The sequence below is a fragment of the Sciurus carolinensis genome, chromosome 1, assembly GCF_902686445.1.
Source record: "Sciurus carolinensis chromosome 1, mSciCar1.2, whole genome shotgun sequence".
NCBI lineage: Eukaryota > Metazoa > Chordata > Mammalia > Rodentia > Sciuridae > Sciurus > Sciurus carolinensis.
The window spans coordinates 177,116,501-177,132,607 of record NC_062213.1 but is presented as its reverse complement, the minus strand read 5'-3'; the positions used below and the strand labels follow the sequence as shown (position 1 = coordinate 177,132,607).

At 50.6% G+C, this 16,107-nt stretch overlaps 1 protein-coding gene across 2 annotated transcripts in view; it reads right to left on the bottom strand.

Moving 5' to 3' along the window:
* Nucleotides 1-2,568: 2,568 nt before the first annotated feature.
* Slc2a1 (solute carrier family 2 member 1) overlaps nt 2,569-16,107 on the bottom strand; it is a 29,991-nt gene continuing 16,452 nt past the window's right edge. For both annotated transcript variants that reach the window (XM_047554362.1, XM_047554365.1), the window contains exons 3-10: nt 7,842-8,002; nt 7,467-7,707; nt 6,659-6,821; nt 6,381-6,568; nt 6,004-6,108; nt 5,460-5,561; nt 4,010-4,213; nt 2,569-3,646 (exon numbers count right to left, since the gene is read on the bottom strand). In XM_047554362.1, the coding sequence (XP_047410318.1) occupies nt 3,446-3,646; nt 4,010-4,213; nt 5,460-5,561; nt 6,004-6,108; nt 6,381-6,568; nt 6,659-6,821; nt 7,467-7,707; nt 7,842-8,002 (1,365 nt within the window). In that variant the 3' untranslated portion in view covers nt 2,569-3,445. The remainder of the gene's footprint in view (nt 3,647-4,009; nt 4,214-5,459; nt 5,562-6,003; nt 6,109-6,380; nt 6,569-6,658; nt 6,822-7,466; nt 7,708-7,841; nt 8,003-16,107) is intronic.

Here is a 16,107-nt window from a genome sequence, read left to right as displayed (position 1 = left end):
GGGGACAGTAGTAAGAGACTGATCATGAGTGGCCTTGAGTTCCCAGGCTCAGAAAGAGATGGACATCGTGAGGGAAATGGGAACCCTGTAAGATGTGTGAGAGAGACATAACTAATTTACAATTTAGAAAGATCATTAAAATTGTAGTGTGGAGAACAAGGAGGAAAAAGTCAGGAAGAAGAGAGAAGAATGAAGAAGCTGCTGCAGTGATCCTGGGAAAGAGGATGCATGGCCCACAACTCAATGGACAGAGGTGTCCGATTTGTAGGGGACTTAAGAAATAAAAATCATAGAGTGAGAAAGGAGTCATTTAAAATGCAGTTCTGACAAAAGAGGATAAATATTCTTTATTAGTTCTCAGTTGGATTTTCTGCCTAAAACCGCCCTGGAAGAACTAAGATTATGCAAGTTCTTTTAAGTCTCTAGTCCATTCATTCAATAATCTCGACCAGATTCTGTGGTGGAAACAAACCCTACACTTTGAGGAGAGGGCTTTGATGGAGGAAACACAGGACGCTGTGGAGAGAAGACTTGGAGCCTAGGATTTCAGATAAAGCATCAATCGAAACTCAGGACCGATGGGGAAAGAAAGGGGGTCGGGGAGTAGCTCCGTTACCTATTTACCCTCTAGAAGTCACCTGATGCGTGACAGGTATCCATGTGAGCGACACTCCCCAGGACGTGTGGCGCTGAACAGCCACGTCCCTCCCTCCCGCTGAGAACCGCACCTCCGGAAGCCTTGTGTTGGGTTGGGTGCGTCTGCAGCAGACCGCGCCCGCGCCCCACCTCGACTCTGATTGGTGGAGACACTGCCTTGGCCCCGCCCCGGCGAGTCGACCGGGGTAGTCTCAGGGAGTCGGTGCGCCTCGGCGGGGCCAGGCTCCGAGCCACGCGTTGGGGTTTGGGGAGGGTGGACCCTGGCCCCAGATCTTCCACACTGGGGGAGGTTGCAGCCCCCAGAGGGAGGGCGTTGGGCTCCGGAAGCCGCGCTTCCCAGAGCATTCTGGGCCGCGGCTGGGGGCGAGCTGCGCTCCCCGCGCCTGCGCGTCCCCTCATTTTGGGGAATGGCGGCGTTCGGGAGCGTCGATTCCGGCTCCGTGCAGAACGGAATTGGGGAGTGGGGTTTCGTGTCTTTTCACACCCAGGTCTCGACCCCTGGGATGGGTGAGTCCTGATTCTGTTGGCCTTCGAGGCCCGTGGACGCGAGGGGAGCGGGACGAGCCCCTTGCACCATCTCTTTGACGGTGTTTACCCCCTGCCGCGCTCCTCCCGCTTGTCCCCACCCCCTCCTTTATGAGCCGGTGGGAACAGCCGGTACGTAGCGCGGTAGGATCCGTCCCTGGCCTCGCTTGCACTGCTCCTCCGGAAGCCTCACTCGCCCGTAAAGCTTACGGAGATAAGTCCTTCCAACAGAAGGCTTTTGGGAACACATGATAAAGCTTCCCCTCACCTGGCCCCAGCTCCCCCATGGGTTAACCACCTGGCCCCCATGCTCAGGCAGGGCACATCCTTTCTCAGCCCTGTTCCTCATTTGTGAAATGGGGATGGAGAGTTCTCATACAGTCTCTTTACTTAATGGTGATACACAGACACTTCCATTTACCAAGTACCTGTTTTTCCTTCTCACCCCTTTCTTAAGACCTCTTTATACCAGTTTTTATAATTTTGCCCTTGTGCATTTATGGAAGCGTATTATCCTTAGGTTTTGTCAGCTGAGTCTCTAGAGATAAATGTCCTTTGTGCTTTATCTCAGGTATTTTCTGAGTGCCTGCCTGTTCAATAGTTCAGACCCAGACAGACCAGGTCAACTTCTTTCCAGGAAATTCGGACAGGTGGAAGAAATTTGGATCTGTGATAAAGAGTAGAAGGGCACAGTGTCACAGGAAAGGAACAGATGAATGCTCTTAAAATTCAGGGGTGAAAGAGGAGGTAGTAGCATACAAGCTTGAACCAAAGGGGAAAATTCCAGAAGACAGATCAATGCAGCTTGATAATTCACTGGGCTTACAGCAAAAAAAGTTCATTTTTGTTTGGGGGCATGGGGAAGGGGTTGTGAAGTGTGATTGTTAAGAGGGTTTTAAACATACTTGCTGTCAGACTTAAGCACATAACTTCTTTGAGCCTGTCACATGAAGATTCAGGCACCTGGGCTGGAGAGATAGCTCAGTCAGTAGAGTGCTTGTCTTGCAAGCACAAGGCCCTGGGTTTGATCCCCAGCACCGCAAAAAAAAAAAAAAAAAAAAAAAGATTCAGGCACCTACTTCACATTTGAGATAATTCATATCAAGCCTGACCATCATGGTTGTCACAGAGCTATCATTATTTGAACTCCAGCTATCACATACATGATAGGAATACCTTGAATACTGAGATCAAGAAATTGGATTTTTCTCTGGGTAATAAAGAGATCATACAGACTTTTTGAGAAATGAAGGGCACTACCCAGAAGTGCTTAGAAGAGACAGACTCCTGAGCCAAAGTCCCAAGCCACTGCAGTGGTTGCAGCTTGGTGCTCTCATTCCCATCCAAACATCCCTACCCTGAATTCACAAGCATTTCAAAACCATGTTTCTAAAAACCAGCCATTTATATCTGTTTAGGTAAGTTACAGAAGGAGTGTGTTGGTGTATTTACAAGTTGGTTTGTCCAGATATACTATAACTTAGTGTCTGTATTTAATATTGACAACCAAAAAAAATATATAAATATCTTCCATCTATACACAGCAGGGCAGGAGTGTCCATGTTTTCTTCAGCAGTGAGTTCTCAGCCTCCCACGGCCCTTCTCTCATGGTGATCGTCTGGCCCTCAGTGCACAGGAGACTAGAACCTGGCAGCCCAGTTTGGCCTTCCCCTCTCCTCCCTGCACTCCAGTGCTCCCAACTGGTCTCAGGCAAGGAAAGATTAATTTGAGTGGTTGGGTAGGAAGAGATGGGAATGGGCAAATCCTAAAATGGAGCCCGATCCCTAAGGTCTGCAGAAAGGGGTGGCCACAACCACCTCTTGGGGTTGAAGCCTTGTAGTTCATAGTTCAATTAGTGTCCTTGATCATAGGTCCAGCCCTACAGATTAGCTTGGTGAAGAAGGCAAGTGTCTGAACAGGGCTTGGCCCCCACCCTCAGGCACTGAGCCACTCAGGGTGAAGCCTGGGGTGTGGGGACAAGAGACTCTGGCTGATAAAAAAATAATAACAAAATCAGTAATAAAAAAAATTATAAAACCTGTTGCTTGTCTGAATAGATTTGAGCAACAGTCTTGCTTTTGTTAAAATCCTGGAGCCATTAAAGTCCTGAATATTCTGCTGGACATCATTGCTGGCTGAAGAAAGGAGCCCCAGGCCCGGCTTGGCTGAGATCTGTCAGTTTGGAAGTCTTGTCCAGTTGTCTATGCTCCAGAGAAATTCTTGGGGCTGTTGGGAATAGGCCGGGCTGGGGGTGTGGAGCACCTCACACTTGGGAATCAGCCCCTAGAGGGTGGAATAGCTCTTCAGGTGTCTTGTCACTTTGGCTGGTTCCTCCCTGCCGGAAGCCAGAAGCAATCTCATCGAAGGTCCGGCCTTTAGTTTCGGGAACTTTGAAGTAGGTGAAGATGAAGAACAGAACCAGGAGCACAGTGAAGATGATGAAGACGTAGGGACCACACAGTTGCTGGAAAATACACAGACACGTTAGAAATTATGACCTACATTCCTGTCATGTAGGACTTTGGATAAGTCACTTTACCTCTGGGCCTCTGATCTTATAAAGGGAACATATCCATGTACCACCCAGGGATGCTATAATAATTAAATGAGACCATGTTTATACCTGGCATGTGACAGGCTCCAGAATGCCATTCAACACTAAGGGAAGAACCTAGACCTGAGGTCAATGTTCACAGCCAGGTAACCTGGACTTCTGAGCCCTAGCTTCCTCAGCATGATTCCTGACTTATGTTGGGAAAGCACTTTGCACATGAGGTCATACATGCAGAAGATAAAATGGTGAGGACAGAGTAATGGGGATTCTTACCTCCACATACTGGAAGCACATGCCCACAATGAAATTTGAGGTCCAGTTGGAGAAGCCAGCAACAGCAACTGCAGCTGGGCGAGGACCCTGGCTGAAGAGTTCAGCCACGATGAACCATGGGATTGGGCCAGGACCCACTTCAAAGAAGGCCACAAAGCCAAAAATGGCCACAATGCTCAGATAGGACATCCAGGGCAGCTGCTCCTGTTGAGGAATTTGGGGTGTGGGGGAAAGGTTAGACTGGGTTGTAATGACTCCTTAGAGGAAATAAGCTCCAAGGGCCCCAGCTCTGTGCTGGAAGGCAGGAAGCCTAGGGGGCTGATTGAGGATATACCATATGCCATGGGTACCTTGTGTTGGGTTTTGGTTTGTAAGATGCCCAGCTAAAGCTGGTGTGGAGTAAACATGATTCTGCATATAATCATTCTTTGTAGGAGGCCATGATAGAAAAGTTAAAGACTTTGGTTCAGATCTCAGATCTGTTGTTCATTGTCCCTTGAACAATCCTTGGACTTCCCAAGCCTATATTTAGTTTTAAGAGTGTAATGCACAGAGGTTGACAGATGAGTGTTTGTGCATTTGAGTGTCTGGTACAGGTAATCACAGTAGTCAGTCACAGGATTGGGCCAGCACAGCTGAGATTGATCATTTATCTGACATGGGACTTAGGTTTCCTTACCTATGAAGTGGGAATACAGGTTAAGTATCCCTAATCTGAAACTCTGAAATTCAAAATGCTCCAAATCTTGCTTTTTGAGCACTGCTGACATGATACCGCAAATGGAAAATTCCATACCTGACTTCACATAGTGACTGGTCATAGTCGAGTGCAGGCACACTAAAAGTATTGTATAAATTTTCATATATATTGTATAAAAGTATTATATAAATTGTATAAAAGGTGTATATGAAAATTGAATTTCATGTTTCCACGAGTCCCATCTTTAAGAACGCTTATTATGTATATGTACATATTCAAAAACCCAAAAACATCTGAAATCCCAAACACTTCTGGTCTGGGCAGTTCAACCTGTAATGGCTGAACTGCACCTCTTGAGTTGTGTGAGCTGTGTGAGACAGGTGTGTTTCTGCAATTCTGTGGTGGGGAGGGTCATACTTTTAGGGTTGTGAAGATGAACTGAGGCTACAGGTAAAAGCTTTGAAAGGTTTAATATTGGACAGGCATTTCTCTGGGGAGATGAGAGCGTAGGTCTGAGGCCAGAGGTGCCATGTTGAGAAATTGTCAAGGAAGGAGGAGAAAGCTTAAGACCTAAAGTGAGTGGGGTGAAAGGAACCGGAAGATCAGGCCCGGGCCCAGGGAGCGGAACCAGGAAGCGTTCAGTCCCCACCTAGCCTGTCAGGCTGGGGCTGACAGGCACTTTGGTATTTAAGCCTAGATGGACTTCCCAGGTCCCCACCCCACTTCACCCTCCAGGACGTGGCCACTCACCAGCAGCGCCAGGGCGATGGTCATGAGCACGGCACAGCCTGCCATGCCAGCCAGGCCTATGAGGTGCAGGGTCCGCCGGCCAGCTCGTTCCACCACAAACAGCTGTGGGCAGAGAGAGGAGTGTCAGGGTCACCCCTGCCTGGTGTCTCTCAGAGCTCACCACCCAGTGTTTCGCCAACAGTGGGGAAAGCTACATGATACTACACAAACTGAGGGAAGACAGCACCACCTCCTTTCCAAGGCTCCATCTGGGGCCAGATAAGAGGGTGCAGGGTAGAAAGCTGGCTCTGGAACCCAGCAGCAGTACAGGGGGTGAGAGGTGACCCTAGTGACCAGACAGCTGAGCATCCTGGCTGTGACCTTTGGAGAGCATCCATGTCAGCTTATAGTAATGAACCTCACAAGATGTTGAGGATGAAATGAGAGAACACTTAGGGAGCACATGACACATGCTGGCTCTCAGCAAATGCTGTCAGTTCTATCATGGGTCCCTGAGGCCCTGAGCTGTACCCTGGCTGCTGACCAACAATAAGCAAAGACTCACCGATACGACAGTGAAGGCTGTGTTGACGATCCCCGAGCCGATGGTGGCATACACAGGCTGCTGCACTCCTGCTTTCTCGAAGATGCTGGTGGAGTAGTAGAACACCTGCCAACAGAGACCACTGGGGTTTGGCTAGGTGCTGTGGCCCTTCCTCTGCCAATGTACCAGTAGGTTCGAGATAGAGGGTGAGTAAGGAATGAAGGGGACAATACTTCTCAGATGACACTGCACCAGTGACCTTAAGGCTTTTGGCTCTGAAGGGAAGCTTCTCTGGCAGATGCTTGCTTATTGTGTTTTTCTGGGGACTTAATTCACAGCACACACTTGAGCCCGGGGCTTGGCTGGAGCCACAGGAAGGGGTGGGCAGGGGCACTCACAGCATTGATGCCCGACAGCTGCTGGGACAGCTGCAGCACCACGGCGATGAGGATGGGCTGGCGGTAGGCGGGTGAGCGGAACAACTCCAGGATGGTGACCTTCTTCTCCCGCATCATCTGCCGACTCTCCTCCTTCATCTCCTGCAGGTCACGGGTCACATCGGCCGTCCCACGCAGCTTCTTCAGCACTAGTGGGACAAGAGAGAAGGTGGGTGGCTCAGAGTGGGGAAAAAGCCAGGACTCATGGGGCAGGGAGGAGGGCAGGGCCCGGCCCGTACCACTCTTGGCCCGATTCTCCTCGTTGCGGTTGATGAGCAGGAAGCGGGGGCTCTCAGGGCAGAAGGGCAGCAGGATGCACTGCATCAGGGCTGGGATGAAGATGACGCTCAGCAATAAGGGCCACAGTTCCTCGTTGCCCATGATGGAGTCCAGGCCGAACACCTGGGGGAAGCAGGGGCTGTGAGCGCCCCTGTCCTGGTCCCTATTCCCATGCCATCCCACCACAGTTGCCTTCCCTGCTTGGTATCAGCCATTGTTTTAGGGAAGGTGCTCCAGTTATGGAGGTTCTGCCACTAAAGTGAGGCTTGACCTCACTGAACATGAATTTTCTCATCTATAACGTGGGAAAAGTAGGACCTAACACCACATTACTGGGAGGGCATATGACAAGGCTACAGATGTGTCTGGCACAGAGTGCTGGCTGCTACTCTCTCATAGGCAGACTCTGGGGACAGACAGAGGAGCCTTCTGATGAGAGGTACAGTATGCATGAGGGCCTGCCAGTTGGAGGCATGAGAGATCCCAGCATGTTGAGCAAACAGTGGGGTCCCCTGTGGTTGGAGGCTCAGAGTGAGAAGAAAGAACGAGAAGCCGGAGGGAATGCTCCTTGGTGAGGGAGGCCCGTGGGAGGTTTGCAAGTGGCAGTGTGTTCTCTGGGACCTGAGAACCATGACGCTGTCCTCTGTAGGGCTCTAGAAGGCTGGGTGGAAGTCTAGTTGAAGCTCAGCCCTGCTGGATGCAGACCTGAGGACCACTGAAGCTATGGATGGGGGCAGTGCTAGGCAGGCAGACCCAGCCCTGGCTTACCTGAGCAATGAGGATGCCAACAACGATGCCCAGCTGGTGCAGGGTGCCCAGGGCCCCACGAAGAGCTGTGGGTGACACCTCCCCTACGTACATGGGCACGAAGCCTGTGGTCAGGCCGCAATATACGCCGATGATGAAGCGGCCCAAGATAAGCATCTCAAAGGACTTGCCCAGTTTCGAGAAGCCCATGAGCACAGCAGACACAAAGGCCAGAAGGTTCATCATCAGCATTGAGTTCCTCCTGGGGGTGGGGTCACAGGTCAGGTGGGTCCCTGGATTCCCTAACACCAAGTCTCCCCCTGCCCCTCCTGCTAGGACTCCCTGGACAGGAAGACATGGGCTACCCAAGAGCAGGACCAGGACCCTCCTACTCACCGGCCAAAGCGGTTAACAAAAAGGCCCACAGAGAAGGAGCCAATCATGCCTCCGACGGAGAAGATAGCCACAGAGAGGGACCAAAGTGTGGTGAGCGTGGTGGGCAAGATAGGCTCCCCATAGCGGTGGATCCATGTCTGGTTGTAGAACTCCTCAATCACCTGCAGGGGAGAAGCAGCTTTGGTGGGTGGGTGAGGCCAGGGCCCACACTCCCCAGCCTCAGATGGCTCCAGTTTATCACAGGATGCTGAAGGACCTAGGGCCCAGTGCGTTGCAAACTTACTCCATGTTCTTGAGTCATATCCCTCCCCTTTTTTGGGGTGGGGGGGGTTTGAGGGGCTGAGTTTGCTTAGGCAAGAAGTATGGGCCGGACTCCATCTCTGAAAGCCAGCGCTCAGCCTTCCTCCACGGTGTGGTTCCCAGTGCTCTGTGGTTTCACATGCTCAACATGACTTGCTGAGCATGATGGCAAATGATAGGTGGAGCAAGTTCAGGCACAGAGCAGACACACAGGGAGAAAATGCTTCTTCCCACATGTCCCTCTTCTGCTCATGGTGCCCTAAGGCCCCAGCTCCTGCCCTGGGGCCTCTCCCCAACCTCCTGCTGGGGAGGAAGCACAGCTAGACAGACAGGTTCTGCCATTCTGGTGGCCCTATGGGAAGTGCAGACTCACTGATTTTGCATTCAGGGCCTGGCATGACCAACTCGTACCACTCTTCACAAAACTCGCTGACACTTCCTGCCTCCCAGGCCCAACTCCTTTGTGGCTGGTCCGTCAGGGCTAGCCTGAAGAACCCATAGCCTCTTCCCCTCTCCAGGTGCTCAGCTGGGAGGTTTGGGGAAAGGATACGGACAAGGAAATGGTTCCAGGAACTGGAGACACCTGTCCTTGTACAGGCCTGCCCACAAGCCCTGCCCCCACCCCTGGGAGGGTAGATGTGGCTGGCACAGGCAGCCCTGGTTCTGAGCATGCTCACTATGCTCTTGGGCAACACAGACACATCTAACACACATGTAGCCAGGCTCGGGCCCAACTACTGAGAAACAGCTTCCTATGCACACAGCCCATCACAGACACACTTAAAGTCATATAATCTGAGGATTCCCAGCTTCGGCCAGTCTCAAACCTGCATGCCCCTCCTTCCCTCACTGCTTGCAGCTCACATTCAGTCTCATGTGAACCCAGCCTGACACCCTCCCCAGGTATGTGCTGCAGACTCTTCATTCTCTGTCATCCCTGTTTGTGGTCCTCCCACCCCTCTCAGGCCATAGGGGAAGAGGAGGTGATGGGTAGCTGCTCTTGCCAAAGGGGAAATGGAGATAGCCCTGGGATGCACACTGACCATCTTCATCCCTGCACTGCTGCCAGGACTTGTCAAGTCTCGAGGCCTCCACAGAGGCCAGGCTCTAGGGGGTTGGCATAACTGGTAGGGGAGAGCAGGGAAGCCAGACGGTGCAGTGATTAGGAACATGGGCTGTGAATCGGAACACAACCAAATTCAGATCTCAGCTCCATTCCTTATTTCCATTGTGACCATGGGCAAATTATATTATCTGAGTTCCAAAGGCCTCATCTCTAAACTGCAAATGTTAGCAATACAGTCATGCACCACTTAACAACAGGGATACATTCTGAGAAATGTGTCATTAGACAACTTCACTGCTGTGCAAACATCACAGAGTACACTTAATGAAAACTTATAGATGGTGCAGGTCAACCACTAGATGTGACCTCTCGATAGAACAGAGACGTGGCGGGCGTATGATGCAGGAGACTGTTGCCAGCATAACACAGCACTCTGTCTTACAGCAAACATTTTTTTAATAAGTAGAAGGAGTACTCTCTAAAATAACAATAAAAAACAGGGTAAACACATAAACCAGTAACACAGTCATTTGCTATTATTATCATAACATACGGTATTACGTACTGTACTAAATTGTATGTGCTGTGCTTTTTTACTACTCAATAGGTTGTTTACAGCAGCACCACCAATTCTTCAGCTCCATTATAATCTTATGGAACCACCATTGTATACGTAGCTGTTACTGACCAAAAGGTCATTATGTGGTACATGTCTATACCTACTTCATAGTACTGTGAGCAACCACTGAAATACACTTACTGTCCTTCTACATAGCCTAGCACTATCACCCCTAAAGTCATCCCACCACACACTGGTACTGGCCCCAAGCACTGCAGACCATCAACGAAGCCTAACTAAGCCTTTATGCCACAATTCAAAATCAAGGATCCTACTAGGGATCAATCCAACCTCCATGCCTACTGTCCTCTGCTCTTTCCTCTCAAAGCATAGGCCACACCTTCACTCTTCATACGATTTCTCCACCCTTCCCTGCCTTTGGATGCTGTTATTCCTGCCTTTGAGATCCAGCTACAAGAGTTCCCTGACTCCCAGGAGTTTGCCCTCCCTGAGGACAAGGACCAGAGTCAATGCCAGGGATACCTGTGGGTGAATACAGGAACCACAGAATAAAGGGTCTTAGATTCTTCTTCTAGAAGCCCTTAATTCTGCTGGGGAGCAGAGACAAGGCAGATTTTAACAAAACACAAAGTGCTTATGTTTTTTAAGGGACAAAAACCAACCCTAGAGGAAGACTAGTTGGGAACAGTAATGCTCCATTTAATATCAGAATCTGCAGAGAACAAGCTGTTCTAGATAAGGGAACTGTACAGATAAATGATGCTTGCCCCTCCGTGGACCCAAACTTTCCTGACCCACCATCAGATTGGAAGTCTTTCTCCCTTCTGTCACTCTCACTGAATAACCAGACCTACCAGCTGGGTTCCAGCACAGTGGTGTCCTTGGGGTTCTCCTGAGGCACAAGGAGAGATGTTTGTCTCTGCCTGCTTTTCATTTCTGCAGTCCATAGGTCTCAGGGTCTTCCCCCACCCATACATGTTTCAGAGACTGGTCTCACACAATTTTCTACACTCCTTCTAAAATTTGCCAAGAAGTCAAGTAATGGAAATTGAATTATGTGCAAAGAAAGTAAAGAAGGCCAGGTACAGTGGTGCACACCTACAATTCCAGCAACTCGGGAAGCCGGGGCAAGAGGATCACAAGTTTGAGGCCAGCCTCTGCAACTTACGGAGACCTCAAAATAAAAAGAACTGGGGATGTAGTTCAGTGGTAGAGTGCCTCCTGGGCTCAATCCCCAGCACAAGAAGAGAAAGATTAGGTAAATAAGTACTGAGTAAAAACTTAACTATCTATCTGAGCTGAATGATGTGACACTGAGGTCTTAAGGTTTCTCCGTAAGGTGTTGAGGCAGCAGGTAAGAGGACTACAGGTAAAGAGGTGTTACCACAGTCCCATCGTAGGTTGTGTCCTGCCTGGGTAACAATAAGGGGTACCACACCTTATCCTGAGCCAGCCCCTCTGCTGCTCAGACCACTTCATGGGGTAAGCAAGGGGAGCCTGTTTCTTGTACTTCAACCTTGCCCCTGACTCATCTTCTCAACCCCAAACCAGCAGTACTTCCTGGCCAGACCAAGGCTGGACAGGAGGCTTCTGCTTCTGAGTGTAGAACTTGACATTTCTGGAAAGAAGCTGCTCCTGGGTTTCCATTTCTGCTGCTGGTTTGGGGGCTTTTGCCAAAGCTGGTTTTGTGTCCTTTCCTCCTAGGGGAGCCACATGGGGCTCCAAGCTGACTATTGGCCAGGAAAGGTAGAAGGAAGGTGAAGAATCACAAGACTCCTATATGGGGAAAAGTTCTGGAGTCACCTTTTCCACCTGTCACTCCCTCAGAATCCAGGAATGTCTGGGACCCCTTTGGGAAGAAGACCCTATTGCCTATTTCCCTAACAGGATCTCACAGAGCAGTCTCCGAAGCCCCTGGGCAGCCACTTGAGTCCTGGCTCATGTTTGAGGTGAGACCCAGCACCAGCCAGCTCCAGAGGTGCTCACCTCGCGTGTCATCACAAGCTTTGACTCTGTTACCCCCACATCCAGCCACCCCCAGGTCCTACTGATCTGCCTCCTGATTTGTCCTATTTCTCTACCTGTGCAGCACCTGCCCTAGGTCTCACTTGGATTCTGCTTCTGACTCTTCATCCCTCAAAGTCAGATCCCATTTCCCACGGCTCATTACTCCTCAGCACGGCGGGCAGAGCCCTGCTGGACTACTGCACCAGCTCAGCCCTCCATTCCGCCTCTGCTCCCTTCCTGGCCCATTCACAGTTCTAACCCTTTCCACCCTGCTCAGGCATCTGGGTAAGTAGATGCATGCTGGGTAGAAAGGGAAGATCCTGGGCATGTTGAGAGGGGGCTGTCATGGAATTGGTCTATTGAGAGCTAAGGGGCTCTCAGAGATCTCTGTGTTAGCCCTTCACTGAACATAGAGGTCAAAGAGAGCTGGGGACAGGCCAGCTCAGAGCAACCAAGGGCCCTGGGATGGGACAGTGTGCAGGCAATGGCCATTTCTCACTTAGCTGCTCTCCTGGGGGGAAGGGAGGCCCATTTATTCCTATGGGCATCTTTGGACTCCCTGCTGCCACCCTCCAGCAGCCCAGGTGACTGCGGGTGAGGACCACGCTTCTGCCCCATCTACAGAGGAAGTTCTCACTTCCTCTCCCTGTCCGGAAGGTGTCTGTAGGGAGCATGAGGTGGAACGTGCCATTTGGCACATGAACGAGCTGTTACTGGTGTGTCACTGTTGTTCTCTTAAGGAGAGAAGCCACCACCTTCAGAGGAGCAGTAGGGACAGGGTTTCGTTTCCATTTTTGTATTACCAGGAGACGAATCACTACCCTAATCACTACACAGGGTAAGGAGGAACCAGAGGGAACTAGGGGTCTGCCTCAGAGACCCCAGGGCCTGTAGTCCCAGAGGGCAAAGGCCCTGGTTTTCTAGGCTTTGAGAATGAGACTGCCACCTTATGGGTCGTGAATTTCCTATCTGTGGACAGGAAAACTGTTTAAGTCAAAGTAATCTAGAGCAGGAACTGGCCGCATTTCATGTGAAAGATCAGGTAAATCCTATTAGGTAGGGTCTGTGAGCCACATATGACCCCTGTTTTTCTTCCAACCCTTTAAAATGTGAACCCATTCTTAGCTTATGGGCCACACACAGACAGGCTGCTGGCTGGACTTGGTCTTCCTGTTGACCCCTGATCTAGAATTTTAGACTATTCCCAAGAGGTTCATTTGAGAACCTCCAATTGGTCTTACCATCCTCCTCCAGAGACCCCTCTAACCCAGGAGGGCTGGGTCTTCTACATCATCCCCAACAGGGCTCTCTGAGCCAGCTCACTAAGTTAAAGCTCCCTCTTACCCTCCTTCCTCTTTCCTAGATGGTACTATGGAGATGAAGGGGTTAAATAGCCAACAGGCTGTCAGCTCTGGTAAGGAGGAAAGTGTCAGCTTGTCCAGTTCAGTCCCCCAGCCTGGCCTTGACCCCTGTTCCCAGCTTTTTGCTCCCTCTCAGTAGGGTCTTGGCCTAGCTTTTCCCTTCCCGATAGCCCTCGGCCCAGAGCTTATGTCTCCATAGCAACTCAGACATACCCCAGGGTCAGCTGGGAGTTCAGAGCCAGATGTTCCAGGTGGGGCTGGGCAGATAGATAGCTCCAACCACTGGTCACCTGGGGTCTCTCTCTAGGATCTGGGGAAGAGGCCTAAGTTGGAGCTAGAAGCTAGGCCCAAACCCACAACAGGGACTGGACCACCCAGGCTGCTTCTCTGGAAGAGCCCGGACACAGCCTGCCTCCAAACCAAGGCCAGACCTTTGCTCTGGCTATAGGGACCTCTCACTGGTCCATGGCCTTTAGGGTCTCCCTTGCAGATGCTATCATTTCACTGATAGCCCCATCTAAAGCCCTGCTCAGCCCTCAGGATGAAGTGCTACCTCCACCCACACTATGACTCATACACCCTTCCTCTGGCAAACACAGCAGCTCCCCCACACGACCTGGACACCCCACACCTCTGTGCTTTCATTTGAGCCTCTTCTTTTGCTTACACTCAATCAGCTCTCAGCCAATGCAGATGCTCCTCTGGAAAGCCTCCCTGAGGGCCACCCCTCCTTCCTTACTGCAATGCTTCTCAAATGAGGGCAATTCTGCTCCTCCAGAAGACACCTGCCCATGTCCAGGTACACTTTGGCTGTCACACTGGCACTTAGTGGGTAGAGGCCAGGGATGCTGCTAAACATCCTAAAAGTGCCCACACAGCCCCCCACAACACCAAAGGATTATCTATCAAAAAGAGTCAATAGTGCTAACGTTGAGAAACCCTGCTCAAGGGGCAAGCGCCCTCTCTGCTCCAACTGTGCCTGTCCACCTTTCCATTCCTGTCCGTGTGCAGCTAACTACAAGGCTCCGTGTGCTCACTCTAGGCTGAACTGCAACACAGATGGTCTGATTCATCTATGTCACTGCTGCCCAGCATCGGGCTAGAAGGAGAGAGGGTGATTACTAACCGGCTGACAAGTCATGGATCTAACTGAGGGACTTAAGATGATAGGACTGTGACAGGGTGTGATGGTGTAAGAGATTGTGCAACTGAATGTGGGAAACTGTTGAGACGTCTGTACATGACTGGACTTGACTCAGCTCTGAGCACAGAACATGAGAGGCCAGCTGAGTGCCAGCCTGTAGGTATGTCGAAGAGTGTTTAGGTCCCTATTTCTGAACTAAGGGGACAGTGGGCTCAGGTTGGGACAGGTCTCAGCTGCAGCTTGGTTCAGTTCTGTCACTCACAGAGTGGGCTCAGCTCAGGCAGATCTCACCTCTCTGCAGACCAGCATCTTCCACTGTCAAACAAGGAGGTCTGAAGCCTGGGCACCAGGCCCCTCCCAGCCATCACTCTGGGTTCTGAGAAGCCCTCCTTCCCAGACATGCCTCACTCCCTTGGTGAGGACCTCATGGCTTCTCTGTGGCCATTAGTCATTGGTGGTGAGTTGGCTACTGGGGAAGGGAAAGGCGATTTTTAGATCAGCCCAGTGAAGGGGTCAGGAGGCCTCCCTCTGTGGTTGGGCTGGTCTCTTCCGCCTCCTTCCTCCTCCTCTAGGGAGAAGGGACACATGGCAGGGATATCACCTTCGCTCACAGGGTGGGGCAGGAAAAGGATGCAGCGAGGCCTGCTTCCACCTCTGATTTAGCCTTTGGCTCTCCTGGGGCCCTCTCCTAGACTCAGAATCCTCATCTACAGGAGGGGGAAGATCACCAGCCCCGCCTGCCTCACAGGGCTGCTGGGAAGAGGTAATTTAAGGGAAGGTGCTTTGTAAACATTTAAGATAGTATCGTGATTAATTAGCCACTTCCAGAAGGAAGCCCTTTGGGCCTCTTTTATGGCAGAGAAGAAGCTTCTGGTAATGAGCAGCAGAACTGGCCTCTTCACCACTGGTGGGCAAAGTCTCCTGTCAGAAGCTGCTGCCAACCCGACGCTGTTTTTTTCTTTTTAAAATATTTTTAGTTGTAGATGGACACAGTACTTTTATTCATTTATTTTTATGTGGTGCTGAGGATCAAACCCAGTGCCTCACACGTGCTAGGCAAGTGCTCCACCACTGAGCTACAGCCCCAGCCCCGGATGCTGTTTTCTAAAAAAAGTGTTTCTGAGCAGAAGGGGAGTCCCATGCCAGTAAGTAAGTCCTGTCAGGGAGCATTTCATGCCATGGCATCTCTGCAGGTTTGCTGTTCCTGGTCCTCCTTCCCTGGAGGCCAGTGCACCCTTCAAGGTCTAACTTGGCTGCTCTGCTGATTCCTTCATAAAGCCCTGCATATCTCTCCCATCATCCCTGCCTCAGCACCTGTTATTCCCTTCTATTTACTCCCACAGCACCCTGAAGCCCTCTATTAATTACACAGTCGGTCCCCAGAACCTGTGAGTTTAACCAACAGAGGATCATCAATATTTGAAAAATAAAAATTGCATCTGTACTTAACATGGACAAACTTTTCATTTCATATCATCATTCCCTAAACAGCACAACTCCTCCACACTAGACACAGCATTGACACTGTATTAGGTGCTGTGAGTAATCTAGAGATGGTTTAAGTATGTGGGAGGATATGTGTAGGTTATGTGCAAGTATGACGCCATTGCATATATTTGGACTTGAGCATCCTATGACGCCATTGCATATATTTGGACTTGAGAATCCTATGACGCCATTGCATATATTTGGACTTGAGCATCCAAAGATTTTGGAGTCTGCAGGAGGTCCTGGAACCAATCCCCCAACCTGGATTCCTAGGGATGACTGTACTCTGGTTTTACAAGGGTGTCCCCACCACTCTTCAT